Source organism: Etheostoma cragini, chromosome 13, assembly GCF_013103735.1.
Source record: "Etheostoma cragini isolate CJK2018 chromosome 13, CSU_Ecrag_1.0, whole genome shotgun sequence".
In the NCBI taxonomy this organism is placed as follows: domain Eukaryota; kingdom Metazoa; phylum Chordata; class Actinopteri; order Perciformes; family Percidae; genus Etheostoma; species Etheostoma cragini.
In genome coordinates, this window is record NC_048419.1 from 20716603 (window position 1) to 20740301 (window position 23699).

Consider the following 23699-nt stretch of genomic DNA (forward strand, 5'->3'; position numbering starts at 1 on the left):
CCTCTTTGCACATCCAGCAGACGCAGAGCTAAATTAGCATTCAGATGGAGTCGTGTTTCCGTCCACCTGATGAATCCAAGTCAAATATTCATGAGGGAAAATATCCGTTTCTTTAGCTGCTAGACGTTCCACTGTGTTCACCAGCTAGTTGCTAACTAAGTCTGTCTCCTGTTAGGTTCTGGGCAGTGGACAGTGAGGCTTTCAGAGCCCTTTCTCTTAAAACAGCTGGAAGGGAGGTTGATGAGAGCATGAGAACATGCACTAGGTGAGCAGTAAAACCAAAACAATGGGCTAAAAGAGGGTGAAGAGCCTGTAATTCAATTCAATTCTATTTAGAGTATGAAATAATAACAAGAGTTATCTCGAGACACTTTACAGATAGAGTAGGTCTAGACCACACTATAATTTACAAAGACCCAATAATCCCCCCCAAGAACAAGCATTTAGTGTGACAATGGCGAGGAAAAACTTCCTTTTAAGCAGAAACCTTGAGTGGTGAGGAAAATGTCCTTTGGTGGGTGGTTGTCTGACGGTGCCGGTTGGGGGTATGATGAACAGTAAGAATTAAAGTAACAATAAAGATAATGGAACTATGACTAGTTGGTAGAAGTTCATGGCATAGCAGGGCACTGCAGAGCATAGCAGGGCGTAGCAGGGCACCGCAGGAAGTAGCAGGGTACTGCTGGGCATAGCAGGACGTAGCAGGGCACTAGAGGGCATAGCGGGGCAGGGCACCGCCGGGTGTTGCAGGGCACTGCACGGCGTAGCAGAGTGTATAGCTGCAGGGCGGTGATCATACTTTGTACACATCTCGCTGTAAGTGACCGTTTTCATATTACACATGACCACTTAGGCCTTTAACTAAAGTGTATTTATCCATGTTTCTTTTCAGTCCCTGTTGTTTAGTTGCAGCTTGTAACCACTGCTGCTCTTTGTTGATGCAGTTTGTCTGTATTTGCCAGATGTTACCGTGATTTTCCAGGCTGTCTCCATGTTTACACACTGGAGTTTTTGCTTTTGCTTGTTAGGCTTGGATTATTTGGCCTCTTCTGGGGCTCTGTTAGTTGACTCACGATGCTGCTGATTGGCTCTTTTATGGCCAGCAGACGCTGCGTGTTGGCAACCAGCCAAATGTGACCCATCTCTGTAATGGTCTCTGGAGTTTTTGAAAGGCAATTTAGTTACTTCAGACCTTTTCTATGATATCTTTACAAAGTTCAAAAGCACTGACATACTACTGTCTTGAGATTCCTTAAAATGTTAGTCCAAAAACAAAAACACAAAGACTATATACTATATGCAGAGACGTGCAGAGAAGAACTGGGTGTGTCTCTATTTGGCCGACAGAGAGAGAGAGCTGGTGAGAGAGCTAGAAAGAGAGAGGGAGAAGCTGCCTGGCTGTTATCAAACCACACCCTGTTGACGCAAAGCCGGCCACTACTTCCCTATACACCCTCTAATCCACACAACACACACACACACAACAGAACTTGTTAGTGTACTTTGCACTAAGTTAAATACAGATTACCATTACACACATAAATGCACAAACACACGTGCCCAAACCACAACGTTGTGGTCAGAGCACTTCTCTTAGGTTCACACTGAATTCAAAGCGCTTGTAGACCAGAATTAACCTCAAACATGAGTGAGTCTTGCACACACACTTTATAGGATTTACGTTATTGTCTGTCAGGCGTCTGAGCAGACATTATCAAAAAGAAACCTAACAACATTTAACAAAACACAGTAATGTCTTCAAGGGTCCCCTGGGTTCCTATTATATCAGAGAGACAACCTAGAACAGGGTCTAAATTATACCGGGTCTAATCTGTTTTATAGAATTGGGTATGGCCTCATCATGCTTCAGCTGTACTATACGTATGTTGTCCAATGTCCAAAGGTGAAAGTGTTTTAATGTCTTGCTTAACCTGTAGCTGAACCTCGCAAAAACATATCTTCTATTTGTCAAGTTATAAAACACAAGAAAGCGTTTTACTGGAGACAAATGACACACAAATACCCATCCAGGAATTCCTCTCTTTATCCCCATCCAACACTCAGGTGGACATCACTGTTTGCCTGGCAGATACCTTAGAGTAGATGTAATTACAACACCTTAAGCTCAATGAAGAGGATTCACCTTTTCCTGGCTAGGAGGAGGCCTGCCTGGACTACTGCAACCCTCCTGCTGGCATCCAGTTCAAGACTATGGTGGTAGACTACTGAGCAGTGAAGAGAATTAATCCTACAGTAAGACTGGTCTCTTGTGCAATTTAGGCCCAAGATGGAATACATCCCTTTATACTCTTAGAAAATTTGTAAATGCCAAAGTATTGTGTTTTTCCTGCAGCTATAGAAATTCAGACTATTGGCTTAAGAACTGACAACAAATCTAACTTTCACTTTTTTCATTCTTAACAAATGTTGTAATGTCATGTCAAAAAACGCAGCACCCAGAGTTACCTTTCTGTCTTGGGAATCTTTTGTTGACAGTAACGTTGGAGAGGAAGAGTCCTGGAGTTCTGGTTGGTCAAAAATATTACATCACCATGTAACAAGGTAAATCCACTGTGACTGCCATTTACGTGATGCAACATCCAAATTCCCCAAATAGTTCCTAATGAAGTAACATGTACTTAGTTTAGTATAATAACAGTACTACATGTTGTTAAAATTGCTCTGAAAAAAAGGCTTTTGTTTTTGCTTGTGCCACTATCCCTCCATCTTCTATAACCGCCATCACCTTTGACCTTGCTTCCACTTCAAAAATCCAAGGTGGCTTCACTAAGAAATGCTGCCTCTGTGTGTTTGTGTGTATGTGTGTGTGTGTGTGTGTGTGTGTGTGTGTGTGTGCACGTGCGTGTCTGACCTGATTATCTGATCATCTACCTCTCTCACTTTCATCATCACTACTCTCAATGTCTGTCTCTCTATCATTCCAATAACCTCTATCTGTCACAGTACACACATCATTTCAGATACACCCTCCCCACGTGAGCCAACATCCAACCCCCCTTCCCCACCTTCCTCCTCCTCCTTCTCTCCCCACCCCCTCTGTCCCCCTCCCACATCCCCTTTTCTTTTCATTGTGGCCATTTTTGGCAGCGCAATCGCGGTTGCCATGGTTACAGGATTCTTTCTCCCTGCTAATGATTGTGGCGTGGCTATTAGGGGGTCACCCTCTACCGCCACCACCACCGTATCAGGGCCTAATCTGAGGTGACACGGCCAATATCCTCACACAAACACAAGAAAAAGACACACACACACACACACACACACAAGCGCATTAACACGGCCATGCACACTGGCATGCAGCAAACATTCACAGGAGCCCACTGAGAAGAATGTCTGTGTACAATTGCATACACACACACACACACACACACACACACACACTTCCTCTCCATTGAATATCTAGAACCAAAGCTTCTCTTTTCCTTCCTTTCCCTTTGCTACAAAGAGTAAAGACTTCTAAATTGTGGCTGTTGAGTAACAACTTCTTAAATCAACATAAATCTCTTTTTTTTATTCCAGACTTATAAATCTAGTGTGCATTCAACTTTTCAAGAGCCTGGTCCAAAAACTCAAAGCAGCACAAACACAGACAAGACGCTCAGAATTACTGTAAAAGTCATTCAGCAGGTGTCTGAACATGATTAAATATCTGTGTTATTGGTTGATGTAGCAGCAGCTATGTGCGATACTGATTGTGTATGTGGGTTGCATGTGAACTTGCGTAGTTCTTTACAGCATGTCGTAACAGCTGGAGCAATAAGCTTCAGGTAATTAAAGTAATCTTACGAGGTGCTCAGACTGAAAACCACCCTAAGTACAAAGGAGAAGAAAAAAAGAACAGCATGCGTCTTTTCTGTCCCTTTCACACACGCACCGCAAGCCTGAAATTATAGACAATACCCAGAGCTGTATGAGAGAACACAAATGACCAAATCAGTTTGACCAGAGATTAAAACGGACTCCCTCCCATCTCCATAGTACAAAAGAGGTGTAATGTCCGATTTCCCATTTATGAATAGAGCAGCTCATTGTAAGGAAAGTTTGGTTGCTTTCAAACTACCACAGTGGAATTCACGCTCAATGATACAGGTATTATCAGGGGTTATCACAACGGCTTGTGTGTCATTTCACGGCATTTAGTCTCTACTGACTTTTTTTCTGACAAAGTAAAAAGTTCCAATGTAAACTGGTTAGCTCACCTGGTTGAGCTTGTGCCCCAAGTACAGAGGCTCAGTCCTTGTCGCAGCAGCCGCAGGTTTGTTCCAACCTGCAGCCCTTTGCTGCATGTCATTCCTCCTTTCCCTCCCATTTTCCTGTCTTAAACTGTCCTATAAAACAAGGCAATAAAAGCCAAAAACTGATCTTTTAAATAAAGTTTCCATGTAGGGAGGTTGCCAGGGGGGGGTGTAGGGGGTGGATGGATGGGTCAAACAAACACAGGCACCTGCTGTTTGTGTCCTGTGCACAAATGAAATGTTGAAATGCTGAAGGTACAACTTTAACCACACGTTTATAACTGACCAGTTGGATATGAAAACGGGCAATGTTCTATCAAAAGTTTAAAATGTGTGGACATGACAGGCAAAATGTCCTTAAAAAGTAGCCAGCTTATACGTCTTCCTATGAGATCACGTTGAGGTTTCTGTCCTTCTTGTGTTTCAATGGGCAGAACCTGCTGCAATAATACTTAACAACAACATTAACAACATTTGGGAAGGGTGGCCATCATCATGTTGTGAGGGTTCTGTGGATGAAACACCTCCCAAAGGGATATAGACTCACAGACATACTTAGGGCTGAGTGTCAAGATCAATATGTTTTAGTCACTGACCAAATTGCCTCTAAAGTATCAAACAATGCCTCGTCTTTCAGTACCCAATTTCAATACTTTAGGAGGTCAGCGTCAGAGAGCCAATAAGCATGTGGCATTCTTCTACAGAGATCTGATAATCTTTGTGATTGGCTGTCTAACGTTACACGTCGTAGAGACACACACCAAAACACACCAAAAAAAAAAAAATTCACTAAAAAGATGTGTGCCGTAATGTTGTAATTTCTTTTTGTTTTATAAAATTGGTGTCAAAAAAGCATTGTTTAGGAACCGGTATCAAAGTCACAGTATTGGTATGGGTACCTAGAAATACTTGGCTCGGAGCTCATGAACAAGGCTGGATGCATATGGCCGTATGGCTTTCACGTAGTAGCAGAGAAACCATTGTCATGACTGAAATCTGTATTTGTCTCATGCTGTGAATGGACGGCAAGCAGGGAACTGATGAAGGGGAAGCCAGGAGAATGAAAGAAATGCCAGAGAACAAGGACGGGACAGAAAGGGAAGAGACAGGAGCTATTATAAACCACAGTCGTAACAAAGCTGTGCTTTCTGAAGCAGCAGCAGCTCACATGACAAACTGCCAGCAGCTTAATGACCTTCAGATAAACTTTGTTCCTAGTTTTAGAGCTGCTATTGTTTCATCCACAGGACCCAGGGCGTCAACTCCACAAACCTCAGCCACGCCGCCGGGCTCCATTAACAGTCCTGAAACAAGCCACCACCCTGCAAACCAGCTTGCCAACATAATGATAACACTTACAGGGTGTCTCAATCCAGATACTTCCAGAAGTAAACTTACATAGTAGTGCACTGTGTACACTATCTACAACACTGGGTAGTGTTGTCTCAAATCGCGCACAGCCGTTATGTACTAACCCAAAATGATTTCTTCTTCTACGGTTTTATCATAAATTCCGGCCGCGCGAGGTATTATTGCCAACAATTGTCATCTGCGGGCTTGTTTTCTCACTAACGGATGCCAGTATTGTGGTACTAGGGTTTTAGGGCTGCACAATTAATCACAATTTTATCAAAATCGCAATATGGACTAGTGCAATATCTCAAGAAGGGAGCAATATACAGACTACAGAAAACATCTTTGTTTGGTACAGATCCTTGCAAAAATCACACTATAATCATTTTAATTTTTTTAGATTTATTATTAGTCAATGAAAATGAGAATAATGATACAAACATGATCCTTCCCTTCAATATTCTGAATCATATCACAATCGCAATATCCTTCAAAAATAATCGCAATTAGATATTTTCCTCATATCGTGCAGCCCTAGTACTTATCCAAAAATAAATAAAAAACATGTATAAATTACATTTTTATTGTTGGTGAAAATAGAAAGAAATCCACCTTGATGAATCTTCAGTGTAAACATACAACAACAGTTGTGGGCCGTGGGTTTTGTGCGAGCTCACTGTAAGTCACAGGTTGGTCATTATTGACGACGTTCCACTTCCGTGATTGTTCAGATGCCGCTAAAAATCCTTCCGTCACCTTGCACTTTCTTTGTGTTGGTATTTCAAACCCTGGTCAATTCATGAGATTTTACCTGCTCATCACTTCTCTGCAGGGTAAATCCAGACAGCTACAGTAGCTAGACTATCTGTCCAATCTGATTTTTTTTGTTGCACGACTAAAACAACTTTTAAATGTACAAGTTACACCAAAACAAGTTCCTTCCCTAGGTTACTTTGCAGCGGCACCGTCATTGTGTCTGGGTCTTAGCGTCACCCAAGATGATTGTGAATGGTTTAAAGAAATTGTGTCCAATAAACCAGAGCACGTTTTTCTCCCATCCGGGAATGCTGTAGGGACAACACAAGACTAGTCCCAGGTAAATATTGTGAAAAGTCTGGTCAACACTCTGGTATTAAGGGTCAAACACATGCTGATTATGTGCTCCTTGTCCCTTGTCATGAATGGAATGTCTGTGTAAAAGACACAGACAGTCAGCCAGTAAACTAAGAACTCAGTTTCTCACTGTACTAGTAAACAGGCCAAAGAACTAACTGATAGTCATTTAACAAGTGTGCTACTCAAAAGGCTGAACAAGGCAGTCAGTTAATGACAGCAAACAAGTCAATAAAATTGCCAGAAAACTGGTCAATGAATGAACCAAAAGGTCAATGCAATCTAATCTCTCCCTCCATGAAGAGCCAGTTAACAGTAATGATGCTCGTGCTGGGATGGAGAAATCATGACCCAACCTTACATACAGTCTGTGGACCCAACAGAGAGGAGGAGGAGGGGGAAAAAGAACTAGAGTAAAGACTTTCCATGAACAAAAACAAAGCCTTTAAAGTTTTTTTTAGATAGAAAAACACTACTTTATATCAAAGACTGTATATTAATGGACAGCGTGTGCGTGACGTCACACATTGGTTTGTGGAGATCTGCTACCAGTCATTGAGTTTGCCGTTACAGCACAGCCATCCTGGTTGCGGATGTGGTGATTTTAGACGAGAGGGAGGAGCCCTTACACTCTACGTTACGTTACACACTTTCACTGGCAATCACATCATAGCCACACCCTGAAACACCACCGGCTTTATCGCAGATTTTAAAATTAACTAGACCATTATTCAAAATCTGTGTTGCAGAAGACTTAAAACTAGTGATTGACACCATAAAAATTATGAAAATGTTTACTGAGATAATAAATTAAGTGAGGAGTGGGTCAAATTTTGTTAATATAGTTAGCCTTTGTGCTGCATTCATATTGTGTATAATCTGAATTATTTGTTCCCAATCATATTTTGTGGCTGATCTGGTTGTTTAGACCAAGCCCCCGTGAACAGCGCTAGGTCTGCATGATTCAGGGAAAAATATGGATCACTTTTTTTAGCGTATATCACTATTCTCCGCCACGATTTGTTTCCCCACAAAGTGAAATGTTTGCACACATGAACCATGACAAAACAAATTGTCAGTAACAAACACAGATTTTTTTTGGCACCTATAGCACATTGCACAAGCCTGTAACCACAAAGGCTTCAATGAAGAAAAGGGAGAGCATCGGGAACGCTTCAAAACATATTTTATACAGTCTATGTTTGAAACTCACGGAAGAAAGTAGTGTTTGTGATGCAGTCGGCTCGTAAAATTAAATAAGAATTAAAGTAATCAAAAAAATAAAATAAAATCTAAATTATTCAAAAATGTAATCGTAAACAGGGTGAATTGAGATTACGATTCTATAACAATTAATTGAGCAGGCCTAAACAGCGGAATGTCTTAAAGCAACCATGGGCTCATCGGCCAATGGTGGAACTGCAGCCATCTGGCCCAGAAAGACTTTTCCCATGGCAAAAGAAACTTCTATATTTCAACAGATTTGTTTTTTTTTGGTTACATCAATTTACCAGACCGATATTTTGATTTAAGATTAAAAACAGTATTAATCTTCTAAGCTTGTAAACGAAAACACAATGTTAAACGTTAGTGGGAAATAAAATGAAAGGGATTTCATGAGTTCGCCACGTAAACCAATGGATGTATTACGAGAACAACATATATACATGTGAGAGAGACACGAGAGAGAAGCTCAAGAACGTGCAGTATTGCTACAACAACACAAACAAACTGTTGTTAGTGTGCCAGTCCATTGTGACGTCATAGGCCAGCAACCGCGGAAGATCGAGCTCCATGACAGCGGAGGAACCAGGTATTTTCAAGCTCCATGATGAGCAACTGTCAATTGGAATCAATGGGTCTTCGCGCCAAATGCTGTATAAAATACGACAAATCTTTGCAGCGTCAATGTTGTTTCCACATTGCAACATAAAGCGTATGACGACATCGGGAAATGGAACCATCCTTGGAGCACGTGAATGCACCACGGGCCTTTGAGGAGGTCTGCTCTCACGGAGTGCTATTCTAGTTTAAATTAGTTTTTTAGTGCACACTTAATTATAACAAAAACTTGTAATAATTTTGATAATTTTATACTGTATTTATGACTTCAACTCCCCAAGGTTTTAATACTAAAACGACAATAAATCCTACCTTGAACTTGGAAAAACTCATGGTCTGGTAGCTCCCTCATTTCAAAACTCTAGGAAATGATGTGTTTCAGGTTTCCAGTTTGTTTTGGAATAAACAGGACAACTGGAGAGCTAAGATGTTGCTGGAGGTATGACAAATTATTTTCACATTAAGACAGAGTTAAACTGTCACTTTAACGTATAGTCAACACAGATGGCTACTGAGCCGGCCAAGCTGTTCCAAGAAACTCTGTGTGTGTGTGTGTGTGTGTGTTTGTGTGTGTATAACAGTGGGTTGTTTTCCATCATTACCATCACCTTCTTCTGTCTCTATTCTCCAGCTCCACAGTTCAACCAACCTTCTGCTTTTTTTGTCATGTTGGTGAGTGAGAGACCAGTTAAAGAGAATGACAGTCTGGGTTTGTATTATTCACAATCAGCTGCCACTTACATGCCTGTCAACATCTTTTGTCCACACAAGCCAGCCATCTATTCAGGTAAACTCCAAACCAAATCAAATTTAGGGTTTCCATTGGCAAAATGACAAAACCACAACCAAAACACAAGCATTTGGTTTAACATGATATGACTTTGCGTAAACATACACGCTGACTTTATTAAGCCAAGTGGTGTGCTATCTCTACGAATTATGAGCTACCCGCATGTTCAGTATGTCTATGCCGTATACAGCGGGCTTACCCATACATCCCACATGCTGTCTTATCGCCACTTGCCGTGTTATCGTGAGAAGAAAGCAACAGTTGAGTTTAGGGAACGTGACACGTGGGTTGGGTTTAGGAAAAGAAGAACAGGGTTGGCTTTTGTAAAAGAAAACGTCCAACTCTGGCTACATGGATTTTTGCCCTTTCTTTCTACTCGCTACAGCGTAATTTCACACGCTAGCACAAGGTGATGTAAGTCAATGGAGGCCAAGTGACATTGGCCACAACACGATAAAAAGCAAGTATGCGTCTTAATAACGCGGCAATGATGGCATTCAAATTAGCGTCATACATACGCCATTTCATGAGAGTAATCTGGCTGGTTCTTGTTTATCAAATGTGAAGACATGTTGCTTTTCTCCTTGCTCTTTCTATCTTATCTTTTTAAATTGAATATCTTTGTGTTATGGATATTTAATCGGACAAAAATTGCAATTTGCAATTTATAGGTGGTGGTTGAAATCATAATGCGCTATTTTCACAATGTTTTGACAGTTTATAGTCTAAACGATTTATCATCAAATAGCTTAAAAAAAGTGACAGATGAATCGATGATATGTCCAGTATGTATTTATTATATGCATATGATTGGACTTTGTACATCCATTCATTGTTCCAGCTGTCTTTTTTATCTTTAAGATTGTAGCACAGGACTTCCCCAAGTGTAGGATTAATAAAGTCTATCTTATCTTATTGAAATGGATGCAAACATGAAGTTGGTTTGTATGGAGTTTTTCTATGACAGTCAGTAAGACTATAAATATAAATAAACTATAAATGATTTTTTAAATAATTTTACAAACATATTACTTTCTTAAGGTAGACATTTTATTATTTTCAATGACACCTCCAGATGGTGTCAATGGTAGACTGTAGTAGTGAAAAATAAGTAGGAGGAGGCCTGTAATAGACAGAGCTGCAGTCTGCCTCTTATCCGTGTACTGCAGCAGTGCATCTTGTAACGGAACAGTCCATCATGACTTGAACTGGATCCCAGAACCCACCTAACCTGGTTGATAAAATAGTGCCGGGAGTGGAACAGGGAATTATTTTGTGCACAAAAATGACAAATACTGAACCACTCCGCTCCTATTTATTTCATAAGATAACTTGAAAAAAAAACGGCAAAACAAGTCCAGCAGATGAACTGTACTAATAGAATCCATCCCACATTTCTGTGAGGCTAGCTGTGTCTTCATTCACTGTACACACTGGTGACAAGATGACACGTTAAAGTTTTTGCATACAATCCAGGTCTGAATCCTTTTTAAAAAGGTGGTGAAGAAGATGAGACTCTTTACAGAGAAACCAAGGTCAGATCAACGGCTCAGTAAAGACACTCTGTCTTAGGCTGGCTCTACACACACTGCTTGATGCTTACTCTTGTTCGCTGCGATATGATATTTGTAGTAGGCAAGTTTCAAACGTTAGTAGTAAGGGTGTCTAGGGTCAAATCTGGGTATTGTAAAAAACAGAATCAGCCAGCTCTGCGCTCTGCCTTCACCATAGAAATGGTGCTGTGTCTCTATAAATAGCGCTAAAGCCCGGGGGCAGGCCAGCCTGAGCACGGCCGCCCAGCAAACAGAGAAAAAAAAAGAGACACCGTGACACCACCAACAAACTCCACCCCCCCCCAAACGCCCACTCAACCACCCTGCTCTGCTGAATCCAGGGCAACAAAGTCTCTTAACCCTCCTCCAGACCCTGCAAGCAACACTGCAGCAAATTAGCAACAAGTTACCATGTTGTCTTACCTGAATAATGCAGACGCTGTGGGCACCAATCTGTTTTAAGATGTATCATGCCCCAGATTTCAGCAAAATCAGACCAATTCTTAATGCAACATATGTCTATTTGAAACAGGAAATTCTGTATGTAAACACCCAACCATTCCACCCATATGTGACCAAACCATTGGTATCAATCTGCTGCTATAGCAGCCTTTACTCTTCTGGTTTCAGGTTCTGCCCAAAACGTTTAAACCTAACTGCAGGTATTTGCTCCCATTCCCCCACACTGATTGTGGCAATAAGGTCTGGCTCACAGTCGGTTCCACTTCATCCCAAAGGTGTTGTATGGGGTTGAGCTCAGGGCTCTGGGAATGCAGGTCAAGTTATTCCACACCAAACAAAGCCAGCTGTTTCTTTATGGAGCTGGCTTTGGGTACGGGGGACACTGTCATGTTGAAGGAGTTCCTTTTCAGGCTGTATCTTCCTTAGATTTCTTTTTTTTTTTTTTTAAATGTATTGCTTGAAAGTTGTACCTATATTGTGAAATGACATATTATTTAACAATTTGAAATTGTATCACATGTGTCTTTGACATAAATTGAGTCCCTGAGAAGATATGAAAAATGGCATTTCTATGCAGTTCTGTACAGTTCTATAGCGGTATTCAGACTAATGAAAAGCACAGACCTGACATTTACCTCCCCTCTGCTCTCCAGACTTCTTGCTTCCCATTAATTCTCAATGATTCAGCTGACTGAATGACCCGACCAAAGCGCCACCCGTCAGCAATGACCCTTGTGATGGTCCTAACGCTCCCAGTCCATTCCTCACACAGTGTCTACCTCGCTCTCATTTATCTCCTGTGTAGTACATGCGCTCAGAGACACACACACATATACACACACACACACACCCATAAACCAGCTGGCCAACTAACCGGTCACCCACTCAGCTCGGTTGGTTCCCCACTTGATACACAAACACATGTGTTCAGTTGTGGTTGATACAAGTCTCCGCATGGGAACATGTTAATGTCTCTGTATGAGGATGCAGAGAAATTACAAAAACTCTCCATCTCATCTGGTGGCCACAGAAATATTTCTGTCAGCACACCTGTCATCTGTCATTCTGGCATCCAACTCTTTGCACTCGTCCCTGCCACTAACCTTTAATGTTGGCGATCAAGGAACTGAAGCTTATTGTACTGCTGCACACGTTGTAATTTGCCCTGAATAAGAGAATCACATTAAATGGAAAATGGAAAAGGGCAGTGAGTCAGTGAGCTCCTCACCACCTGGAAAACAATTACAGTACGCTTGTTAGAGTGCCCTCAGCTCAGCCAGTGAAGCATGAGACTCCTAAACTACAGGTCACAACTGCCTCTAAATTACAGATGCACCCCTGGATACTTCTAAATCGTTACAAAGAATCAATGTTTGACATATCAGATCATGATCAGGTGTTGTAATGTGTTTTTTAGTGTGCCTACTTTTCCTCAAACTACCTCACCTATTTTTACAGTACTTCATTTAGGGTCTTCCTACATTTCCCTAAATCCTGTCACAATTTTTTTTATAAAATATAGTAATATATGAAATTAAAAAATTAAAAAGACATTTTTTATATATATATATATATATATATACACACACATACACACAAATTTATATACGTGTGTGTGCGTGTGTGTGTGGTTGGCAGCAATACAGGAATACATTTTCCAGTGAAGAAACAGTGGCAGTTGCATGCTGCAAAACTCACTGTTGTGCATCATGCATTTGTTTGTGTCTATTTGAGAAAATGTTCCTGATTCTACTGTACTGACACTAAAACATTACATACACATTGATATTTTAGATCCCTAAAAAAATGTCTGGAATGAAACTCCATGTACTCATTTAAAATGGAATAATTCACTCATGAAGGCGAAGTACGCCTGCAAAACTTTCACATCACAGATTAAAATGCAGGGAGCTAGCATTGTAACTAAATCATTATTCAATTTTAAAATAAAACCCAGAGGACAGGACAAAAAGTAAATATGAATGTTGAGGCTAACTGGACTTAAGTCATTTCTTCCAACTTTCCTGCATTTCCATGCAACAATAACAACACTAGACAAATGGTGACTAATGGTTCATTATAATGGATTGTCTATGCATAGCAGGTACAACAAGTCTCATCAAGTTGGTTTTAATCCATGTGCTGAAATGTATCGTAACCAACGGCTGGATAGAGGCTACAAGATCACTCAGCAAACAAACGGCACTGAATGAAAAGGGCATACTGCAGTCAGCAGCGCTGTAAAGTATGCAAAACAAAGTGTACATAATGAGCTGAAACATGCAAAATCACCAGGACAGCGGGGTCATTTAACAGAAAATTCCAGAAGTTGATGGCAAATTATTATTTTCCCACCATTTCATGCAACTGAGATAACCAGGAGAGTAAATCTGGATCAATCAGGGAACTGCTGCCCGGTTAACTGATCGGGGTGCCCATGCTGGCGACATGTGTGTGTTTGATGTGACTTCTACACAATACCCACTATCTCAATAGTTTGATCAAACTTTGTTCAGCATGGTTAATCATTTCCTACTGTGAGGCAGCATCTCTCTTTCTCTCTCACGCACTAACACACACAAGCAGACTTTGTATTCCAGGGCCCTTTCCTGCTGATACCCTGCCCCGGAATGTACAGCTGACCCTGCTCTCACTCTACAGCCCAGCTGATCCTGCATGCACGCGCGCACACACACAGAGCATGCCCAGTTGTACCTCTGTGATGCAGAAGCAGAGCACTGCAATCAGTTAACTACGCTTCCAAAAATGCACAGCCTTAAGTGTGACGGTAGGAAATGGATTTCCACTCTCACAGCGTCAAAATCAGCTATCCTGGTCAAAGGTTAACGTCGAAACAGAAAGAATAGAAAAGTAAGAGGCTTCATGAGTGTTTCTGCACATTCAACTAGAGCATGCAATAAGAAAACAAATAAACACTTATCTTATCACACTAATGTCTACAGTTCGTGTGTGGTCTACTATATTCATCTTACTTGCTATTATTTGTACAATATTACACTGATTTATTGTGTCTCAACAAGTGATGGTGAACCACATAATTAAAAGTAATAACCCACAATATTTAGAGTGTGTAAATAAATGTCTGGTTTGCCACTATCGACTGACTGTAACATTAAAATGTGTTTCACTGGTCTCATTAAAGTGCTTTAAGTTGCTGTTGTCCCTGTTTTTATATGAGGGCAACATTCTCCAGCCTACAAGAAGTTATGTGTTTCATGTTTCTTCTTTGTTTTGAGGAGATAAATATAGAAACTCAGACTCTTCCAGTTAAAAAAAAGACAACGCAGCAGTTAAATTCTCGGGACAGACCTGAGGATAATTAGACCCAATAAGACCTAAATAGAGAAAGAACACCAACACAAACGAGCCCCACATGATCACAGCTAATAAGGAGTGAGCTTGGATCCCTTGGATCGTGTGTTGTGACACATATCCAAAACCTAAACCAATAAAAGTAGACACCAGCAACCTTGAATAGACAAAAAAATAGCAATTTTGGTCTGGTATTGGATCTCTGATAACAGGTATCCACAGTACCAGTGAAAACCTCTAGAGAGATAGATATTTATTGATCCCAAAAAAATGGGAAATTCCAGTGTTGCAGCAGCAAAATATCAGATACACACCCCACTTACAGAATATACATGAAATAACAGGATACAATATAAGAACAAATAATTTAAAATATATAAGTTGGGAATAAAAATTAAAATGTACAACTGGTTAACTTTTATGGATACAGCTGTAGATAACGTAAATATTGTATGTAAATATTGTGCAAGGTGCACTTAGTACAGTCATGTCTGTGAATCTTATCTACCACTCAGTGATGACGTGTTAAAAAGTTTTATTTCCTGTAGTAGGAATGATTTTTTGAAGCAGTCCGTGCAACATCGAAGCTGTCGGAGCCTCTTAGAGGAGGTGCTCCTCTGTTGGACCAGTGTTGGGTGGAGAGGGTTGTCGGGGTTATCCATGATAGATAACCTCCTCTCCACCACAACATCAAACGTGTCAAAAACATACCAATTACCTCATAGCATCAACATATCCTCATACAAAGTTATATGTATACACACACACACATACAGATATATATATATATATATATATATATATATATATATAAATATATATATATATATATATATATATAAATGTACATCTTACAAAAAGGTACGCATGATTTTTCACACGAGACATGTACGGTCTCCTGGGTGAAACGTCCTGTGTTTCTCTGACCCATCCAACTGACTTTTATTTAAAAGCCTTATTTACAACTTTCATCCACGAGGCTCAGCCTCTTCAAGTTTAAATCTTTTTTTCCAATGCTGTTGCTTTGACTTTTGGTCTTAAATGGGTTTCAGCTTTAAATGTCTGCACGTAGCATTATCAAAAAAGCGCAATCATGTAAATACAATTATGCCAGTGCCCTGCTTGCACCCTTTTCACCTTATTTGAGACCTGAGGAAACAGGTTGACCTTCCAGTGCAATGTTGGCTTCAAACAAAGTGCTTGTGAATCTGATGTTGTTCATGTGCATTTCCTGGGTTGCTGAAATGCTGCAGTTATAAATCTTCCTTTCATATCAAATGGATTTATTAGGCCTAACTATAAATGTACAGGGGAAGTCATGACAACACCTTGCTAAGTTTATTGCAGGCTGAAAGCTTTTAAAATGGAAAGGGTAAAAGCAGTCTTCAGTCACAAGGCTAATCAGTCACAGCCAATCTATTAATTTCCACTTTCAGTTAAAAGCCTGTCATTAAGTTAAGCAGTTGCCCCTGGAGCCCTTTGACCTTTCATACAGATTTTACACAAGACACACTCAAACATGGTACCGCTAACTAGCTAGCGTTGCTAATCTACCTTTATATGGAGGCAGAGAGGCTCTACTGAAGCTCAGTGGGAAAACGATGACGGCTAGAGGAGAAAATGCAATGCCATGGAGACTAGCATTCTTGTAATTAACTGGAGAAATGCTTCTTAGCAATGTCTGTGTTAGGATAAAGAAGCTAACTAAGTTCAAAACCAGCACTAATAGCTTGTCATATTAGCTATCAGGATGCCTGTGTGCTTTTCGGGTACTTCCCATTTCTCTGACGCTCCTTTGTTCAAATCTCTCAATAATAATGAATAGAAAAAAGTTATACAACGCCATGTTTACGACAGTAGACAAGTGGGGAAAATATGTAACCAATAATGGAACCCCTGCTTTTCATTACGTTCATGACATTAAGCATTACAATGTTCACAAAAATATTCCCACACACCTTCTTCCACCCTCATTTATCTTGCAATCACGTAAGCACACAGTGCTTGTTCTGAACTGGTCTGAAACAACTTGCAACGGTGCACTCGCGTGTTGAAAACAACGTTCACATTTCATCTTATACCAATTTCAAAACTGATTTTCTGATTTCCCTGTGCATAGGTGACACAATATAGCCCATAGACTAGAACAAAAACAATTCAAAAGGTTGGGCGCAAACCGCTTTTAAATTTCTTAAACAGAACTTTATATTGAGGCTAACGGTTTCAAATAGTCATCTTCTATGGTAAACATAACGTTGTAGGCTATTGGGCACATGGGCCTACATCTGCTTCTTTTCATAAATCCAAGGAAGTTGTTACTGTAGCTGGAGCCTCGAGATCATGTGTTTCCAGCCCAGGGTAACCAGTTGTTTCAGACCCGTTGTTTCAGGATCCATGTCCTGTGCCCCGTATAATTTATGACAAATCCTTGCAGACGAATAGCGCGGGCAGAGGCGTAGCAGGAGGTTATAGTGTACGATGTAGCTATGTTTTTAAGCCTAAATCAAGGTAACCTGTTGTTTTGGAGTACGTAGATTAACAGTGATTCATGGCCTACTACTGAGAAAAAACTAAGTAATGTCCTGGAAATGAATGTGATTAATGATAGTGTAGTGGAGAGCGAAGCGGTCTGTATGTTGTTATTTTTGCTGAGAAGGGTTTGAATCCAGTGCAACATCATACTAATTTATTTTTTTTAAACAATTTTTCCCACTGTTGAATGTTGTAGCAATGTAGTGTTTAGATATGCAAAGGCCAGTAAAATGTTTATGAATATGTAGCGAATCTATCGACGTGATGGAAAAACCAGAAGGCACACAATACCGGTCCACCGGGAAAAGTCTTGACTCTCCCGATAGACCTTGAGTGGTCAAGGTTAGGATAGCCGATTGGTCAGAGGGATAGGACCTGTACAAATAGGGTTACGTTACCTTATGGGAGGTGATTCACAAAAGCCGTTGGAGAAATGATGGCACTGTTTTTTTTTCGACCACTAATAAGATCATTTCAAAAATGACAGACTCAAAAAACTACGTTGTACACTAAGCTGTACAATTGACAAAGTGAAGACGTTCCTCTAAGTTTGGTTGCTGATGAAAGGATTCAGCAAGTGTTGCATTGAACATTATGTCCCGGCTGTTTTAATGAGCCGTTGCTAAGGGCGATCAGCTGAGAATCAGGCCTATACTAAAAGCGTACTATTGCACAGTGGTAACGAAGTGCTGCTACCACAAAAAGATGTGGTCAAGTTCAATAGAGCCAAACCATACAATACTTTTCCAACAGTTTACATAACCCTCATCGACTTTACGCGAGTTTAAACATAGGCTACTTGAAAAAGGATGGAGAATGGACAGATAAAAGTGTTGCTCAAAGGTGTGAAATACAGCATCAAAAAATAATCAACAGACTTTGATTATACTTAATAAATAAATAAATAAATAAATAAATAAATAAATAATCGATATAGAAAATAATTGTTAGTTGTATCCCTAGTAGAGTTAAGATGTGGCATCAGTCAAATCTCCAATACTGGTAATTATAAAACATTGAACAGAGCAAAACTAAAGTCAAAATTCAAATTAAAAAACAGAAGAAGAAAAAAAGAGCAAGAGTGATACTGCCACAGTTGATAAAACAAGCCATGTTCAAACACAACACACATCAATTGGTCAGCCATGCAAATTTCCATGTCGAAGTTCACTTCTTTCTTGAGGAACTTCAAAGTTGTGTCCCAAACTGTAACTTGTCTCCTGCATCTTTCTTACAAAACATCAATATCCAATAACCATAATAAACATCTGGAGCTGCAGTGAAGAAACTGGTGTTTGCTCTCAGCTCTGTGTTCCATAACAGTGTAAGACGTCATTTGCTTTTTAGTATACCGCCAGCCTGACACATATATAGGATACTATGCTAAAGCAAGACTCATTTGAAGACAACAAGGGCCCATGCAGTGCAGCTGGAGGCAGTGCACCTGGCTGCTTCCCAGGGTTTTGCGTTTCTGTAGAGGCTGCTGGCCCTTTAAAAGCTAAGATGGTGTCCTGCAAGCTGCAGTTTCTGCCTTCCGTTTCCTTCCTGCCTCTCAGAGATCACAGAGCATTTAAAATTGAACCTGACCTAACCTCGCACAGAGAGAGATATTGAGGTTTCCGTGTTAACCGTGCGAATGACAGTGCTTTGAACATGCTCACATAATGCTTCCACAATGCTATCAGATCGCTGCTACAAAACTCTTCCACTAATTGCTAAATAAACTGCCTGCCTGCAAGGATGTACTTGTAATTAACTGTTATTAGACATGACCCTAGTCACTGGAATTCCTATTTGGCACATGTACAGCTGACAGTGTCAACTCAGCTTGTGCACAGGCAGATCATCTACAAAGATAGATGTTTCTTTTTTTCTCATTGACCAGGGCAAAGTCAATAACGTACACTTACTTTCTTGTTACGGGTCTCCGTGTGCATCTCGGTTGCCGGAGCGGTGCAGCGGCGGAGGGGTGGAGCAGCAGGAGCAGGAGGGGTTCGGTCAGGGCTTTGGGTAGCTCTATCTGAATAAGAACGGGTGGGGAGATAGTGGGGTTTGAGGGGGGGCTAGTTTTCCACCTTTACAGTGAATATTCGGGATATAGGAACACGAACCCTGCCTCTTCCAGTGTTTTTTTTTTCAGTTCATATCCGCAGCGTCGAAGGCTCCCTTTGCTCCCCCAAAATACAGCGAGTCTCTCTGTGTCTCTCCCTCTCTCTGTGACGGCGTGTTGTTGCCGTGTATTCAAGGGCTGGGCTCTCTCTCTGCCTTTTCCTCCTCCGCCTCTCCCTGCTTGTGACCCCACCCTGCGTCCCCACCCCTCATCTCTCTGTCAGTCAGGAGCTGCGCAGCCCTGCAGAGGAGCGGAGCCGAGCTGCCGGCGACCCGACACCGGCAGCAGGCAGGCGGGCAGGAGGAGAGGAGCTGCAGCAGAACCGCGCAATAACGCATTGTGAAATTTGAATTGCATGCAACCAGCTGTTCGCGTCGGTGTACAACTATCTATTAATGGCATCAATGTTGCAGCAGATTGCTCTGAGATGGTGAAGTGAAACACCCATGTCCCCTTACTGACGTCAGCCAGCAGGCTAATTGAGGACACTTCTACTAGGTGGGGAGGGTATGAGTGGTTTATACTAGAGTATATACCTAGCAAGGCTTTGAGGCATTACATTTTATAAAGATGTCACTATGTAGCCTACGCAGATAGAGTATGGGAAGGCAGCCAAGTCGATTATTGGCATGGGGTAATAACCACACCCGGTCTGATAAAGTAGGGTGTGGTACAGTCTATGGCGTGGTAGCCAACATACAAATTTATAAGATATTTCACAGCATTCAAAATGCATTCAAAATATATGGTCTGTTGTGGATATCCATACCGTCAGCCAAATGGCTGAAAAAACACATTTAATTATATAGACTTTTTCTTTCATTTGTTTTGTTTTTCTACTAAATACAATGCACATGGCTCTCTATTCAACCCAAAACGCCACAAAATATGTGTTGTGTTATTATTTTCCTCAAATTTAACCGTGAAACATATCTTATAGTTTATCATTGTTCATGTGGGGAATTTACTACATTTCCCATGATTCCAAATGCCGGAACTGGAAGCACCAGGCAGAAAGCACAACGCGGAAGCATGCGAAGGTAAACACAGCTTTCAGTTTTCATATCATATATCAGTGTCATATGCCAATCATTTAAAAAAGAATTGTTTAATCAAAGGTATTTTGGTCAACACCTAGTTTAATACGAGTTTAAAGCTCTTACGTAGCTCTGACTTGTAGCTTTTACGTCGACCTATCGCCCTACTTTAGGCTTGAGGTCTCTTATCACAACGTTACAAGCGTGAAATTATTAAAATACGGAAATATAATATGGATATAATAGAAGTAGGTTACGTTAGATATCTTTCCTTTTTCTCAAAAGCCAGTTTAGGCGGTTTGTAAACCTCCAACAGGGGAAGGCACAGTCAGTATCGGAGTGCCTGGAAAAACACATGTAACATTAGCTGTTAGCTCAACGTTAGCTTTAACGGTAACTAGCTATGTAGTTTCGCTGACTTCTTATTATTTGACGCTATAAAGTTTAACGTTAGGGGCTGGAGAAATCGATACAATTTTCCATTACGTAGCATGTCATTTGATATAAATAACGTTAATATTAATTAGTTCCAGCTTCTGAAATGTGACCAGTCGTGTATAAAGTACTTGAAAGCAATACTTGAGAATCAAGTATCTCACCAGAAAATGACTTAGGTAGAAGTTAAATTCACCTTTTAGAATATTACTGCACTTGAGTATAAGTCTTAAAGTTATGTATTTAATTTAATTTTATACTTTTTATTGCTCCCCAGTGGAGAAGTTACAATAACTATTAGAAGTAATTTTCTGATACTTAATGTACTTCATTATTAGAAGTTAAAGTAAAACTAAACTTTGATTCTGAACTTTATTGTGACTTACTTATAGTAAAGCTTAATGTTCAGGGTTTCCACATCCTCCTTGAACATCAAATTCAAAGAACATCAGAATCAAAATAAATAAATCGTGAAAAAGAATCTTTCACGCCAACGTGCTAAAAACATTTCTTGCAAGTAATGAGTAACGAAGATGCTTAGGGGAAATGTAGTGGAGTAAAATTATGCATTTTATTTAGGACATGTAGTGGAGTAAAAGTAAAAGTTTCCAGAAATATAAATATCAAAGTGAACGGAGACGTGAAAATTCTACATAAGTAAACTAAATAAGTATTTATACTTTGTTACATTACAACATTGAATGTGACTGTTTTTCTTTTGTTCTATGGCAGTCGGAAAACTCAGGGGGCTTTATGAAATTGGGATGATCATTTTTCACAATTTCTATGTTTTATAAACCAAATAATCATTTGATTTATCGAGAAAATAATCAGCAGATTAGTCAATTATGAAAATAATTTTGTTAGTTGCAGCCCTGATTCTGGGGTCCATCCTAAGACAAAACGTATTCACTGCGACAAAAGTCCTTTCTCTCCTGTGTTATATTTTTGTGAGATTAGATGTAGTTTAGCTGGGAGACTGTACTGTGATTGTCCTGTAAGTGTCCACCAAATGGAAGAATACTGTCATACTGTTACCTGAAAGTAACACTTAGTTGTGGCGGTGGATGGGTTCTGTACCTCCTGTTGTACAAGCATCCACTGAGTTTTTGAAGTTATGTGTCTGTGGTGGTCAGAGTGAGCCGGCGATCCTGTGAGGACGGCCCGCTGCTTGAGGAGCAGGAGACGGAGGGCCAGCGGCAGCTGCACAGCCTCCTGCTGCAGCAGCTCCACACTGAAGTTGACATTGACCGGTCAGAAACTCTCTGTTTGTATCATGAAAATATAGCACTGCACTGTGTAAAGAAAGTTCAATTCCAAACATCCATGGACATTACTTCTTGGTAAACTTTGGCAACATTTTGTTTCCATATAGATTTACAGTCCATTGCAATTTATCACTATATTATATCCTATGGCCACATTGTTTTGTACTTCCAACAAACTAGATTTTTCTTACAGTGCAGCAGACCTCCACTAGCCTGGAAATCCAGACCTATATCTGATATAGGCCCACCTATATCAGATACACCAATATGATTGGTGCAGCTCGGCTGCAAGTGCATAGTTAATGAGAAGCATTACTCAATGCCAAAGTAACACGCTGAGCCAATTCAAATTGTTCTCTCACGAAAACTCTGGATTTCCAGGGTAGACGCCCACTGGGCTTGGGACAAATTTGAGATACAAAAATATACCACAATTCTATCCCTTGCCTTATTTTATCAGTACAATGTCACAAATGTAGAAAACAATTCTACAACACATCCCCTATTACTCACAAGCCAAATATCCTGTAGTGATTTATGCAGGAATCTGCCTCTTGATTGCAGATCTTGACAGTGCAAATTACAGTTAACCTCTCTCTAGATGAATTTACTGTCACACATTGACAGTAATAAAAAACAATGAATTGGGTCAGTAAAACCTTTCTGTGTAGAATTGTGTTAATAAGCCTTGCCTGTGTAGCTCAGTTGGAAAAAATAAGCAGTGTCTGCATTTTTATTCTCACCGGAGCTCTCTGTGCTCCCACGCTCTTCTTACTGTGACGTTCTTTGGATAAAAGCATCCATCAAATGCTCTGTTATGTTTCCTCCGCAGTGGCCCACAGAGCATCCTGGAGGAGTTCTTTTATACAACCCCGGGGGCTACATATTCTTACTTACTCAGCCATGTTTCTATCAGTAAATACGTTTAGGATATGTGACTTTGTAATGATATGTGTCTGCAGCTGCTTCTGCTGGAGCACACAAAGTCTTTTTGTTATTTTGAAATAACTTCTGTCCTACAGATGTGTAGCCAAGAGGCAGTGCTTCGCCCCGGCGGCGCTCTATCTTCCGTTTGGGGAACAGGCAGCTGGAGTGAGAAGCCTCCCCCAGTTCCAGGCCCTACAGGATGGGGAGAAGGAGCTGGCCAGCTTGCGGGAGCTGGGCCTCACCGACACCGAGATCCAGCAGTGGCGGAGCAGAGACGTACCGGAGGCAGCAGAGAAGGTGAAACTTGCCGGAGAGACAGAAGGAGCTAGGTTTGATTCCCGGCCCTACGTACAGTATGTGGAGTTTTCATGTTCTCCTCATGTTTTCTGTGGTTTTCTTAATATAAACCCATTCAGGTTGCATGGATTAGAAAATCTAAATCTGCTTGTAGGTTTAAGTGATGAGTTTCCTTTTCCCCCATCTTCTACTAGATTGCATGCTTGGAAGTACTGTATAAGGCCCAAAAAAAAGCTTTAATGACTTTTTTTTTTTTAGATCCATTATATTTAATCTTTTTTCCATTGACAGCTGTTGAATAATGTACACCACATACAGTATATACAGTGGGTACGGAAAGTATTCAGACCCCTTTAAATTTTTCACTCTTTGTTTCATTGCAGCCATTTTC

General features: G+C 40.6%; 2 protein-coding genes across 4 annotated transcripts in view; one reads left to right on the forward strand and one right to left on the reverse strand.

Annotated features, from left to right (window-relative positions):
• klf8 (Kruppel-like factor 8) overlaps positions 1-19665 on the reverse strand; it is a 57579-nt gene extending 37914 nt beyond the window's left edge. The window contains exons 1-2 of one of the 3 annotated variants that reach the window (XM_034889386.1): positions 19145-19665; positions 4221-4349 (exon numbers count right to left, since the gene is read on the reverse strand). In XM_034889386.1, coding sequence (XP_034745277.1) covers positions 4221-4349; positions 19145-19171 — 156 coding nt within the window. In that variant the 5' untranslated portion in view covers positions 19172-19665. The remainder of the gene's footprint in view (positions 1-4220; positions 4350-19144) is intronic. The other 2 variants (XM_034889385.1, XM_034889387.1) reach the window with 2 other exon arrangements.
• Positions 19666-20116: 451 nt separating this feature from the next.
• Positions 20117-23699, forward strand: part of rbm41 (RNA binding motif protein 41) — an 8476-nt gene continuing 4893 nt past the window's right edge. The window contains exons 1-3 of the mRNA XM_034889384.1: positions 20117-20384; positions 21953-22069; positions 23107-23308. Coding sequence (XP_034745275.1) covers positions 20233-20384; positions 21953-22069; positions 23107-23308 — 471 coding nt within the window. The 5' untranslated portion in view covers positions 20117-20232. The remainder of the gene's footprint in view (positions 20385-21952; positions 22070-23106; positions 23309-23699) is intronic.